This window comes from Hyla sarda, chromosome 4 (genome assembly GCF_029499605.1).
Source record: "Hyla sarda isolate aHylSar1 chromosome 4, aHylSar1.hap1, whole genome shotgun sequence".
Classification (NCBI taxonomy): domain Eukaryota; kingdom Metazoa; phylum Chordata; class Amphibia; order Anura; family Hylidae; genus Hyla; species Hyla sarda.
The window spans coordinates 291,432,896-291,447,001 of record NC_079192.1 but is presented as its reverse complement, the minus strand read 5'-3'; the positions used below and the strand labels follow the sequence as shown (position 1 = coordinate 291,447,001).

The 14,106-nt window shown below is 44.8% G+C and overlaps 1 protein-coding gene and 1 long non-coding RNA gene across 2 annotated transcripts in view; one reads left to right on the top strand and one right to left on the bottom strand.

The window, feature by feature from the left end:
* The window catches only part of CFAP54 (cilia and flagella associated protein 54), a 395,393-nt gene that overhangs the window by 326,111 nt on the left and 55,176 nt on the right, over window positions 1–14,106 (top strand). Inside the window, exon 61 of the mRNA XM_056574483.1 lies at window positions 241–339. Within this exon, the coding sequence (XP_056430458.1) occupies window positions 241–339 (99 nt within the window). The remainder of the gene's footprint in view (window positions 1–240; window positions 340–14,106) is intronic.
* LOC130369347 (uncharacterized) overlaps window positions 1–14,106 on the bottom strand; it is a 73,468-nt gene that overhangs the window by 37,240 nt on the left and 22,122 nt on the right. The window lies entirely within an intron of this gene.

The following is a 14,106-nucleotide window of genomic DNA, read 5'->3' as shown; positions in this document are numbered from 1 at the left end:
AGACTCCTAGACGGAGCAGGGAACAAAGCTTGTGGCTCTGCGGTTCTCTTCCCACTCGTTCTTATGATCGATCTGGGTCTGACCCTGACTAATGAAAACTTTTGACTTTAGGGCATGTCAAAAGTTTTTTTGTTTTTTTTTATTGACAGGTACACTATAATGGGGTTATCGATAAAATGGTTAAACTGCTAAAAGAGTAAATGTATTCGGTGTCAGTATAACATTTACATTTTTTTCCAGGGGGAAAAAGTAACGGAAAAGGATTATGGAGCGAAAACTGTAAGCCTATCGGAGTTGTACAAATTGCTGGCATGGATTGCTGTTAGAGCTGCCACACAGGTTACTGTCATGCTTTCATATTTTCTCTCTACTTTAATAGCTGTCTTGACACAGTAATTGCCTTGATAACAACACTGTACAGTATTTCATCCGGATATTATATATTTATGTTGCCGATGATTACCAATAAAACATATAGGCAACTATATATGCTGTTAGTATGACACCCAGTTCAGTTTTGTCATCCAAGATATTATCTATGCTTTTTTATTTCTGTTGAGTCTGAAATAAAAATATAGATGTAGTTTTTCTGGTTTCAGGTTGAGTTTCACATAGTATCTTAGGCAGGATTTTCCTGATCTTCTACAAAATTAAATAGGTTCCACATATTTTTCAATATTTAGTTTTATCTGGTATCTCTATTGCTAAGACTTGCCCTGTAAAACATTTTAAAGTGTAGCTGTCGTCAACAAAAACTTTTTATATAAAGTAGATATTACAATTACAGGAGTCCAAGTACAGGAAGTGAGGACAGGACAAGCAGGGCTCTGTGCAGGCTCCTGCTTTGTCAATCATCCTTCATTTTTCAATTAATTTATATTTTACGCAAGACAAGAAGTAAAAATATTATATTATGAAGTGACGTCATGAGGAGAGGCTAGGAGGCTCCTCCTCTTCCCCACGCCATCACCGCTGCTAACCTGCTGGCTTGTCTGGAGCTGATGCAGCAGTAATCCCAAGTAGGCTGCAACCGCCGGGGGAACAACTTCAGAGCACCTGCGGCAGTGTCGGATGCGCACAAGAGAGGACCGGAGCGGGTGCCGGGTCTGAGGCCAAAATCGGAGCTGAAGCTGGAGCTGCTGGAAGAGGTGGAGGGGTGGAGCTGTGGAGCAAGAGCCAGGTAGCGGGGGGTTTGAACTGAGGTGGAAGCCTCGGAGTGTGAGAGGCTCTGGGGGGAAAGTGCTGATGGAAGAAGGTAAAGCTGTGAATGGGGATAATACACCCCATAGTACTGATATGCCCTCTGATATTTCCCACTTGTTAAGCAGCTATATATGAATATTTAAAGGCATCTTGTGCTTTCCAGACTTGCTTCATTGGAACCTGAATGTGCAGAGCTTAGTAGTTGTTTGATGGAAGTTTATGGAAAAACTCCTAAATGTGGACTGTTTGCAGTAGTTATATACAATGGTTGCTTAAGAGTCAGAATTGAATGTCTGCACAGTATATCCCTAAACAAGTTAAACTGTCTTCTCATTTGTTTACCTGCTTACTTGATATATAGCTCTATAGGAGCATATGAAATATACTGTGTAGCCCCGACTTGCCGCACTGGAATTAGAATGGGCAGAGTCTGATGAATTATCCAACAGCAGCTGATATATTGGTGTGTGATATGCTACCTACTGGAGAGTCTGTAAATAAAAGGTGTGGGGAAAAAAACGCTTGGTGGAGTTGCTGGGTCACAGAAGGTTAAACTAAAATCCATTAATGAGACGGGTGGAGTGTCTGGGTAGCAATATGGATTTAACGCCTGTACAGTATATAAGTTTGAAAAGATAGAGCTTGAGAAGTCGCCTAGTAGTAGGAGATACACCTGTGGCGTGTGATATACTAACTGTAGAAGAGCTTGTATCTGGGAATTGTTTGCTGGGAGCTATTGGGACACAGAAGGTTAAATCAATAAAAAAAATTAAAAAACGCACACGGTTAAATAAAATTTAATACCTTATGGGAAAAATCCCTGCTGCGCATGGTGGAGCTTTATAGCAGTGTTGTTTAATGGACACTAAAAATGCTGGGAGATAACGCCTGCTCAGATAAGTTATTTTATGTCCACTCGCTGATCTGTATACTTGACTTGAAGCTGTATACGAGAAAGTAAAATACCTTGTGTAACCCATATTTGAACTGGGCGGTATGTGAGATATAAAATACTGGAGAAATTGTAAATAACTACTGACTGGGGAGCTTATAGTAGTAATATCTATTGGAGATTGAAAAGTGTTGGAATTAACATCTCTACAGTATATAACTGAATAAAAATTTTCAACTCCTCTACCAGCTGACCAGTTAAAGCGACATACAACTATATTAGATCCCATTGAAGTACTGATGGGCTGTAGAGGGTCAAAACAAGGAAACAAATACTATCTTAAATGAGAATTACTATCTTCTGGGAACGACTTTCTAGCTGTGGAGCATGGAATCTATCTATAGTAGTAGCAACTATCAATATAAATAGGCTATCTACCCTTAACCGCTACCTTGACTAAAAGGTTCACCCCCAGTACCTCAGTCCACTGACTACCCTATAAAAGGATATAAAAGCACTGGAAGACAGAGAGAGGCAACATATAAGGACTGAAAGTACTTTCTACAAAGACTCTATTAGTGGAGCTGTCTGTGAAACTATACATTTGAGATCTATATTAACCCCTTAAGGACTCAGGGTTTTTCCGTTTTTGCACTTTAGTTTTTTCCTCCTTACCTTTTAAAAATCATAACCCTTTCAATTTTCCACCTAAAAATCCATATTATGGCTTATTTTTTGCGTCGCCAATTCTACTTTGCAGTAACATTAGTCATTTTACCCAAAAATGCACGGCGAAACGGAAAAAAAAATCATTGTGCGACAAAATCGGGAAAAAAACGCCATTTTGTAAATTTGGGGGGCTTCCGTTTCTACGCAGTGCATATTTCGGTAAAAATTACACCTTATCATTATTCTGTAGGTCTATACAGTTAAAATGATATCCTACTTATATAGGTTTGATTTTGTCGCACTTCTGGAAAAAATCATAACTACATGCAGGAAAATGTATACGTTTAAAAATTTCATCTTCTGACCCCTATAACTTTTTTATTTTTCCACGTACAGGGCGGTATGAGGACTCATTTTTTGCGCCGTGATCTGAAGTTTATCGGTATGATTTTTGTTTTGATCGGACTTTTTGATCACTTTTTATTCATTTTTTAATGGTATAAAAAGTGACCAAAATACGCTTTTTTGGACTTTGGAATTTTTGCGCCATTGACCGTACGGTTTAACTAATTATACATTTTTATAGTTCGGACATTTACGCACGCGGCGATACCACATATGTTTTTTTTTTTTTTTTTTTTACACTGTTTTATTTTTTTATGGGAAAAGGGGGGTGATTCAAACTTTTATTAGGGATGGGGTTAAATGACCTTTATTAACACTTTTTTTTTTACATTTTTTTTGCAGTGTTATAGGTCCCATAGGGACCTATAACACTGCACACACTGATCTTTTACACAGATCACAGGCGTGTATTAACACGCCTGTCATCAGTGTTATCGGCGCTTGACTGCTCCTGCCTGGATCTCAGGCACGGAGCAGTCATTCACCGATCGGACACCGAGGAGGCAGGTAAGGGCCCTCCCGGTGTCCGGTCAGCTGTTCGGGACGCCGCGATTTCACCGCGGCGGTCCCGAACAGCCCGACTGAGCAGCCGGGTCACTTTCACTTTAGAAGCGGCGGTCAGCTTAAAGGGTTAATACCGCACATCGCCGCGATTGGCGATGTGTGGTATTAGCCGCGGGTCCCGGCCGTTGATGAGCGCCGGGACCGACGCGATATGATGCGGGATCGCGGCGCGATCCCGCTTCATATCGCGGGAGCCGGCGCAGGACGTAAATATACGTCCTGCGTCGTTAAGGGTTTAAAGATAAATAGCTATAGTCGGGAGGAAAAGAAAAATAATGGCCCCTAAATGAAATCCCACTAGCCCAGTAAAGGAATAAACAGGACAAAAATGGATAAATACTTAAGCCATGTGGCAGAAAAATCTAGACAAAGTATGGGGGGAAAGGAAGAGAAACAGACAGATGAGACTCCCTTTTGGCTTGCTGGAGTTATGCCAGCCATTGAGAAATGTAATACTCAGTGGGGGGACTTACTAAACAGTTGGGACTATCAGTTCTGAAATCTCCCTTATAAGAAATGACCTATCTAATATTAGGTCTAGATGGGAGAAGCAGAAAGGAGAGAATAAGTGCAGTGGAGGATGAGGTAGAAAATCTTAAGAAAGAGATGAAAATACTGCAAACAGAAAATCAGTGGCTAAAAAATAAAGTAACTTAGAAGGTCAAGACGGTGTAATTTGAGGAATATTGGTATCCCTGAGGGGTCAGAAAAAAATTATATGACCGGTTTTATTCAAACTTGGATAACTGAGATAGTGGGGAAAGAACTTCTGTCCCTTTTTTTTACATGGAAAGAGCCCACAGAATATATTCCAGGCAAAACCTTTTATATATATATATATATATATATATATATATATATATATATATATATATATATATATAAAATCAGCTGGCTCCGGAAAGTTAAACAGATTTGTAAATTACTTCTATTAAAAAATCTTAATCCTTCCAATAGTTATTAGCTTCTGAAGTTTTCTGTCTAACTGCTCAATGATGATGTCACGTCCCGGGAGCTGTGCATGATGGGAGAATATCCCCATAGGAACTGCACAGCTCCCGTGACGTGAGTCATCATAGAGCAGTTAGACAGAAAACAACAACTTAACTTCAGAAGCTAATAACTATTGGAAGGATTAAGATTTTTTAAAAGAAGTAATTTACAAATCTGTTTAACTTTCCGGAGCCAGTTGATATATAAAAAAAAGTTTTGGCTTGGAATACCCCTTTCAAACACTGAGCTACAAAGACAGAGACATTATACTTAGAAAAACAAGGACTGTGGGGAGTCTGCAATTTAATAATACAAAAGTCTCTATTTATCTAGATTATGTAGTGGAAACTCAAAAAATAAAAGTCTCATACTTTGAGATTAAAGGAGTACTCTGGGGGAAATCTTTTATTTTATTTTTTAAAGATCGACTAGTGCCAGAAAGTTAAACAGATTTGTAAATTACTTCTATAAAAAAAATCTTAATCCTTTTAGTACTTATTAGCTGCTGAATACTGCAGAGGAAAATATTTTCTTTTTGGAACACAGAGCTCTCTGCTGACATCACGAGCACGGTGCTCTCTGCTGACATCTCTGTCCATTTTAGGAACTGTCCAGAGCAGCATATGTTTGCTATGGGGATTTTCTCCTACTCTGGACAATTCTTAAAATGGAAATAGATATTGAGGCTCAGGGTCTTGAATATTTGGTTGAAATAATTTATTAATTTATTAAATATATATAGTGTATGCCAATTTCACAGGGCCCTTGTGAGTTAGCAATTATACAATCAAATCAAGGTAATAGCATAAATATTGCAGAAGGCAAAAAATAGTAGACAAGATCAAATAAAATAAATAAAATAAGTATAGTTAATATATAATAGAGGTATATACTTTGCATTCAAATAAGGTGCATTTAATCAGTGACTTCGCATCTGTAATCCAGCCAAATGTCATGAATGAATGAGAGGACCGCACTTTGTAATCCAAAGGTTGATAGTACAATGGTAATAAGTATCCTTTGTAGAAACAGATACTTTGTATGTACTTGTGATGATGTGTCTGTACTTAGTTCTCTAAACAAGAGGTTCGCTGCTGGAGACTCTGCCGTCTCAGCGGTATGCAGCGATATTACAGATAAGTAACTGTTCTTCAAATTTGTTACGATACATACATATAGTTAATGGTGGATGGTAACACAATCCCTTTAGGCAAAGGGTCCACTGCTAGAGGCCATGCAGTCTCAAAAGTATGCAGTGGAGGGGGCGTGGCCTGGCAGCCGGAGTGAATGGCCGCACTGTAAGTGAGCTCCTGACCCAAGCCTGAAACAGCGTCCGAATTCAGCGCAGACGGCAGCTAAAGATCCCCTACAAAAGAGCTACTACATCCCCCTGACTTCAGGGAACATGCCGGGACGAAGAAAAAATGCGGCCCGACTGTCTTTGTCACAGACAGAAGAGGGAGATGAGAGACTTGTCTCCCCAGCACTTACCCGGCATTCCAGGTCGGTACCGGAGCTGTCACAGTCCTCGCAGCACTGCTCCTCTCCTGCTCTCAGAACAGGACAGGTAGAGCCCTCCACAGCTACAGCAGCATGACTCTCCTGGCAGCGAAGCACGAGGCTCCCCAGCGCCATCTCCCTCACACAGCAACTCTTTCTACTAATACAACTGAATGGACTGTCTCTGGAAGAGCTCATAATGATTGTGATGATGCTTTAGAGACTCTGGAGGTGTCAGGAGAATGTCTTACTGATATTGCAATGAAAAACATGCTGATGGTACTACACAAGACATTCCTCAGAGACATGAATAAAATGATGTCTCCTCTGCAAGCTACTGTGGATGATCTTGGAGACAGGGTTGATCACATAGAAACAAAATTTGAAGAGTTCTCTGATTCTCATAACCTGCTAATAGATTCTCATAATGATTTAGATGATGAGGTTACTGTATTGAGAGAAAAAATAGCTGACTTAGAGGACAGGAGCCACCGCAACAATCTGAAATTTCGCGGCGTCCCTGAATCTGTCCTCCCCGCTAACATCCCACAATATGTACATTCAATGGTCAAAGCAGCTTTACCTGATTGCTCACCTACTGAGCTAGAGGTGGACAGAGCCCACTGTCTCCCTCTCCCTAAGCATCTAACAGACTCAGTACCAATAGATGTATTAGCACGGATTCATTTTTTCACCACAAAAGATCGCTTTATGGAATATGCCCGGAAAAATAATGGTCTCGCCGCTCCATTTCATGGGATTTCCGTGTATGCAGATCTGTCAGCCGCTACAATGCAAGCACGCAGAACCTTACATCCTCTGACCCAGGCTCTCCGCACTTCAAAAATCACTTATCGTTGGGGATTCCCAACACGTCTACTGATACGCAAAAATGACAAGATTCATGTGATTCGATCCTTGAAAGAAGGACAATCGCTTTTGGATTCGTGTAACTTCTGTGACTTCGCAAGTGACCTCCAGAGACTCTCGCCCTGCACGACATCTTCAAAAGGACTGGTCAACCGCCTGATAATATCGTAAGCTGTCTACTTTGACCCCATGGTGATGGGATTTCGGGCTACTGTGGTGTGGCCTGCCATCCGGCTTCAGGACGGACTTTTGTCTCCCCCATATGACTGACCTTAAAGTGTTGAGTCTACTGCTTTTTCTGGTAGTATGCTTTACAAAGCTTTATGATGTTTTTGTCACGATTCCGGCTGGCAGGTAGTGGATCCTCTGTGTCAGCGAGGGATTGGCGGGGACCGTGCTAGTGGACCGGTTCTAAGAGGCTACTGGTTTTCACCAGAGCCCGCCGCAAAGCGGGATGGTCTTGCTGCGGCAGTAGCAACCAGGTCGTATCCACTAGCAACGGCTCACCTCGCTGACTGCTGAGAAGGCGTGGGACAGAAGGACTAGGCAGAGGCAAGGTCAGACGTAGCAGAAGGTCGGGGGCAGGCGGCAAGGTTCGTAGTCAGGATGGGTAGCAGAAGTTCAGGTACACAGGCTTTGGACACACTAAACGCTTTCACTGGCACAAGGCAACAAGATCCGGCAAGGGAGTGCAAGGGAGGAGACTAGATATAGCCAGGGAACAGGTGGGAACCAATTAAGCTAATTGGGCCAGGCACCAATCATTGGTGCACTGGCCCTTTAAGTCTCAGAGAGCTGGCGCGCGCGCGCCCTAGAGAGCGGAGCCGCGCGCGCCAGCACATGACAGCAGGGGACCGGGACGGGTAAGTGACCTGGGATGCGATTCGCGAGCGGGCGCGTCCCGCTGTGCGAATCGCATCCCCAACGGCCAAGACAGTGCAGCGCTCCCGGTCAGCGGGACTGACCGGGGCGCTGCAGGGAGAAAGACGCCGTGAGCGCTCCGGGGAGGAGCGGGGACCCGGAGCGCTAGGCGTAACAGTACCCCCCCCTTAGGTCTCCCCTTCTCTTTGTCCGGTAACTGCCTCCCCTGGGATGAGGACACCTGGAAAGAATGGAGGGTTTCCTCAACGGCAGGCAGTACAGCAGGAGTGGGAATGGGGAGGGAGGGCAGAGGGCGAGGCCTGGCACGGAGCAGTGTGACACCAGGACGGGGACCATGGGGAGGCACAGAGGCTTGCCTGACGGGACTGGGAGGGGGGGAGAGGCACTTCCTGTGGCAGGCAGAGTCCCAGTTCCTGATCTCCCCGGTGGTCCAATCAATGGTGGGGGAATGAAGCCGGAGCCAAGGCAGACCGAGGAGGACCTCAGAGGTACAGTTGGGGAGAATAAAGAACTCAATCCTCTCAAGGTGGGGTCCAATAGACATGAGGAGGGGCTCTGTGCGGTAACGCACGGTGCAGTCCAATCTGGCTCCGTTGACCGCGGAAATGTAGAGCGGCTTGACGAGACGGGTCACCGGGATGCTGAATTTATTAACCAACGACTCCAAAATAAAATTTCCTGAGGCACCGGAGTCCAAGCAGGCCACGGCTGAGAGGGAGGAGCTGGCTGAAGAAGAAATCCGCATGGGTACCGTGAGACGTGGAGGAGCAGACTTGGAACCAAGAGACGCCACACCCACGTGAGCTGGGTGCGTGCGTGCGTTTCCCAGGCGTGGAGGACGGATAGGACAATCCACCAAGAAATGCTCGGTACTGGCACAGTAAAGACAGAGATTTTCTTCCCTACGGCGATTCCTCTCTTCCTGGGTCAGGCGAGACTTATCCACTTGCATGGCCTCCTCGGCGGGAGGCCCAGGCGTAGATTGCAACGGATACTGTGGGAGAGGTGCCCAGAGATCTAAGTCTTTTTCCTGGCGGAGCTCTTGGTGTCGCTCAGAAAAACGCATGTCAATGCGGGTAGCTAGATGGATGAGTTCTTGCAGATTGGCAGGAATCTCTCGTGCGGCCAGCACATCCTTGATGCGACTGGATAGGCCTTTTTTAAAGGTCGCGCAGAGAGCCTCGTTATTCCAGGATAATTCTGAAGCAAGAGTACGGAATTGTACGGCATACTCGCCAACGGAAGAATTACCCTGGACCAGGTTCAACAGGGCAGTCTCGGCAGAAGAAGCTCGGGCTGGCTCCTCGAAGACACTCCGGAGTTCAGCGAAGAAGGCCTGGACTGTGGCTGTGGCAGGATCATTGCGGTCCCAGAGCGGTGTGGCCCAAGACAAGGCCTTTCCTGAAAGAAGGCTTACTACGAACGCCACCTTAGACCGTTCTGAAGGAAACAAGTCCGACATCATCTCCATATGCAGGGAACACTGAGACAAAAATCCACGGCAGAGTCTGGAGTCCCCATCAAATTTGTCCGGCAGGGACAAGCGGAGGCTAGGAGCGGCCACTCGCTGCGGAGGAGGTGCAGGAGCTGGCGGAGGAGATGGTTGCTGCTGTAGCAGAGGCAGAAGTTGCTGTAACATGGCGGTTAACTGCGACAGCTGCTGTCCTTGTTGGGCAATCTGCTGCGATTGCTGAGCGACCACCGTGGGAAGATCAGCGAGACTTGGCAGCGGCACCTCAGCGGGATCCATGGCCGGATCTACAGTCACGATTCCGGCTGGCAGGTAGTGGATCCTCTGTGTCAGCGAGGGATTGGCGGGGACCGTGCTAGTGGACCGGTTCTAAGAGGCTACTGGTTTTCACCAGAGCCCGCCGCAAAGCGGGATGGTCTTGCTGCGGCAGTAGCAACCAGGTCGTATCCACTAGCAACGGCTCACCTCGCTGACTGCTGAGAAGGCGTGGGACAGAAGGACTAGGCAGAGGCAAGGTCAGACGTAGCAGAAGGTCGGGGGCAGGCGGCAAGGTTCGTAGTCAGGATGGGTAGCAGAAGTTCAGGTACACAGGCTTTGGACACACTAAACGCTTTCACTGGCACAAGGCAACAAGATCCGGCAAGGGAGTGCAAGGGAGGAGACTAGATATAGCCAGGGAACAGGTGGGAACCAATTAAGCTAATTGGGCCAGGCACCAATCATTGGTGCACTGGCCCTTTAAGTCTCAGAGAGCTGGCGCGCGCGCGCCCTAGAGAGCGGAGCCGCGCGCGCCAGCACATGACAGCAGGGGACCGGGACGGGTAAGTGACCTGGGATGCGATTCGCGAGCGGGCGCGTCCCGCTGTGCGAATCGCATCCCCAACGGCCAAGACAGTGCAGCGCTCCCGGTCAGCGGGACTGACCGGGGCGCTGCAGGGAGAAAGACGCCGTGAGCGCTCCGGGGAGGAGCGGGGACCCGGAGCGCTAGGCGTAACAGTTTTAACAGTCTTTTTGTTAATGTTTTGCTTTTTCTTTTATTTTCCCATCCTACTGCCAAGTCTTGCCCTTATTACGGACATGTGGGTGTTCTGACTGGGAGGCACCCACGGTCAGTGCTGCTCTCATATTCTAAAATTGATATAATTGATATATCTAAAATTGATATAATTTTTAATACTGTTAAATGGTTATTAAGCTAGCAAGTATTAATGTGAAAAGTATGCAGTGGAATAGGTGGACTAATTTCTGGGGGACTGCAGCGCTTCAATTGTATAACATATCCATGTATATAGTACCTGATATGCAGCTGACAATCCCGACAGTGGTAGAAGGTGACTTACTGTTAGAGACACGGCCGTCTCATGTGATACAGCAAGGAGATGGATAGCGGCGGGTCCGGTAAGTGGAGATGTCTTTTGCGGTCCTGGCAGTTGAATCAATGTGGCGTGTCCTCGTGGCTGTGGCCCCGTACTCAAGTAACCTATGCAATAGATAGGATGGCTTTAGCTGCTGAGGAAAAGTCCTATGGAGGACTTGAAACCCGTCCAGCTTATACCTTAGAGTGCCGCATCACCCAGCCCTATTTGGGATACAGAGCCATCCTATCTACTGCATTCATTACTTGAGTACGGGGCCACAGCCACGAGGACACGCCACATTGATTCAACTGCCAGGACCCCAAAAGACATCTCAATTTAAGGGACCCACCGCTATCCATCTCCTTGCTGTATCACATGAGACTGCCGTGTCAGGACTGACCACCGCTCTATTCATTCTCTATTCAAGCTTTCATAGATAGCCAAACACAGCACTTTGCTATCTCCAGAGACTCCCACAGAGTATGTTTAGATCAGTGGTTCTTATGTGTGACTTCCACTTTTTTATGACAGGAGACTCAGGTCTACATTCTTAGGTTGGTAGGAAATCCCCGCAGTCGGGCCATGATCAGACATTATAATTATTATGGTGGGACAACCTCATTAATCATCAATTCAGCTCTGTTACATATTTTGATCATAGATATGAGGAGTTGCTATAAATATACTACTGTGTATACATCACTGTAAGAAGAGCCAATCTTTGTGCATGTGTGTCCCAGATGTTGCTGTGTATTATTATGAAGGAATAAAAGTTAAGTATTATTTAACCCCTTCTGAAAGCTGACGGTCATGTGTATATATGGATACTGTTGGTTTGGCAGGAGGGATCACTGGCTGCATGGGGGTGCATGGGTCTTTGATGGATACCATAGTGAGGGGATAAGTGTTTGATTTGATGGGGATGCAACTTCTGGGACACCCTCTCATCATAAAAATAGGGGTCTCAAGTGCCCCTGTTTGAAAGAAGTATTCCATTAAGAATAATGGCAAAGATAGCCACATACTGTGTTCCTCTGTTTTCAGCAGTCCCATCCCATGGAGTTAAAGGGGTATTCCGGGCAAAAACATTTTATCCAAAGGATAAGGGATAAGATGTCTGATTGTGGGGGGCCTGCTGCTGGGACCCCTTCCCCCGCTATCTCCCTGCAGCACCCGCATTCTATCTGGAAGCTGTGTCTCCAGTTTCGGAAACCTCCGGGACTGGGGACGTGACGCCACGCCCCCTCCATTAATGTCTATGGGAGGGGGCGTGGCGGCCATCACGCCCCCTCCCAAAGACATGAATGGAGGGGGCGTGGCGTGACGTCATGTCTTCAATCCCTGAAACCTGGAGGTTTCAGAAACTGGAGACGTAGCTCCCGGGTGCTGCAGGGAGATAGCAGGAGGTCCCAGCGGCGGGCCCCCCACGATCAGACATCTTATCCCCTATACTTTGGATAGGGGACAAGTCGTTTTTGCCCGGAAATACCCCTTTAAAAGGAGCAACAGTGTACTGTACATTACATTATAATAGCTCCATCCAAGCTGGGACACTTGGAACTCCTGTTCTTGTAATAAGTAGTAGTCTGACCCCCCCCCACACACACACACACACACACTAACTGACCATTTATAACATATTATGTAGATAGGTGATACGTTGTTATTCTGGGAAGACCCCAGATCGAAATTTATGATATCTGTGATAGTATCCATCTCTTTGTTGCTGCCTTTTTCTTCATCTTTTCTTTTTCAATAGTGACTCCGCTCGGCTCATTTTTTACCCATATGCGGTTTTGTGACCGGACCTAAAACCGTAGTATACTACGGTTTTAGGTCCGGTCAGGAAACCGCTTACGGGTCAAAAATTAGCCGACTGGAGTCACTGTTTGACTCCGATCGGCTCATTAAAGTAAATGGATTTCAGCGCTGGTCCGCCCGGCACGGGAGAGCCCGGTTTGCCCCTCCCCCAGCCAGATCCGGCACCCGTAACATAAAAACAAGGTGTGAATGCAGCCTAAGACACCTGTAGTCTGCCCTTTCCTGATTCAGGTGGTAGGTTAGGTGTCATAGCTCATAGTTGTCTCTTTGTTTTGCCATACACACTATTCTCTAAAGTATTTGCCAGCACCAAAGCCGTCAACACATTTCTTGAGCTGCTTCTTTATGCACTTCTTTCACATTCATAAAGGGCCGCTAAAATCCCATAGCCTGAATCACTCAATTTACTCTTGTACAGTTTACAGTAATATAAAAACACAGATTACTATTTTATTTGCACCAAAAATATTTTGTTGTTTAACTTGTTTCAGAACTATTTGTTTGCACTTTTCTTCAATGTGTATTTATTATAGAAAAAAAAAGAAAGAAAATCTTGCTTTTGATCACCCCGGTAGGCTTACTAAACTTACTATAGAATATTAACTTTTAAATGGATACATAAACAAAGATTGAAGAGGGGGAATCTATATATAGTTCATGAGGTTAACATTTCTGCCCATATGAAATTTATGATTTGAGTGACGGGGTTAGTAGTGTATTAAAGAAAGAAAACCTAACATCTGAGTGCCTTGGTAGGCTTACTAAACTTACAAAAGAATATTAACTGTTAAATGGGTATATAACCAAAGATTGAAGAGGGAGAATCTATAGTTCATGAGGTTAACATCTGTGCCCATATGAAAGTTATAAAACAATTGAGTAATGGGGTTAGTTAACCAAGTCTTGTTTTAACCTATTTCCTCTTCTTGGTATTACATGTTTAATGATTTGTGAAATTTTATATTAATGTTATTGTCCATGGTGCTGAAAACTCAGTACAGTATAGGCAGCAGTAAAAGTTAAGGCATTTGCTGCCAGTTGATGGTTTAAAGCTACTACATCTGCATCAACCAAATGTTTATTCCTTTTGCAGCATGTAATAGATAGATTAATAAATTACATCATAGGTTTATGGCATTGTTTTAAGGCTCCATAAGCTTATTTCATGCAGGTAGGGACAAGCCATGACCTTCTTATTGATTTCCAAGTAAAGTGTTTGTTATTTGGACAGTCAGATAAATGCATGTGAAGAGACAGTGAAGCTTTGCTTCAAAAAACAAGGCACTCTCCAGGGAGCCAGCAAGAAAGATTGTCTGTTGTGAAGACATCTGCTTAGTTTTTAGTCATAGAACAAAACTATTTTTATGCCTACATGCTATAAGAGCTCTCGTATAAGGATATTACAACTATTTTCAGGCACGGATGCCATGTAATCTATTTTTAAATTCTTGGAATCTTTCAAAGTCATTTACATATTG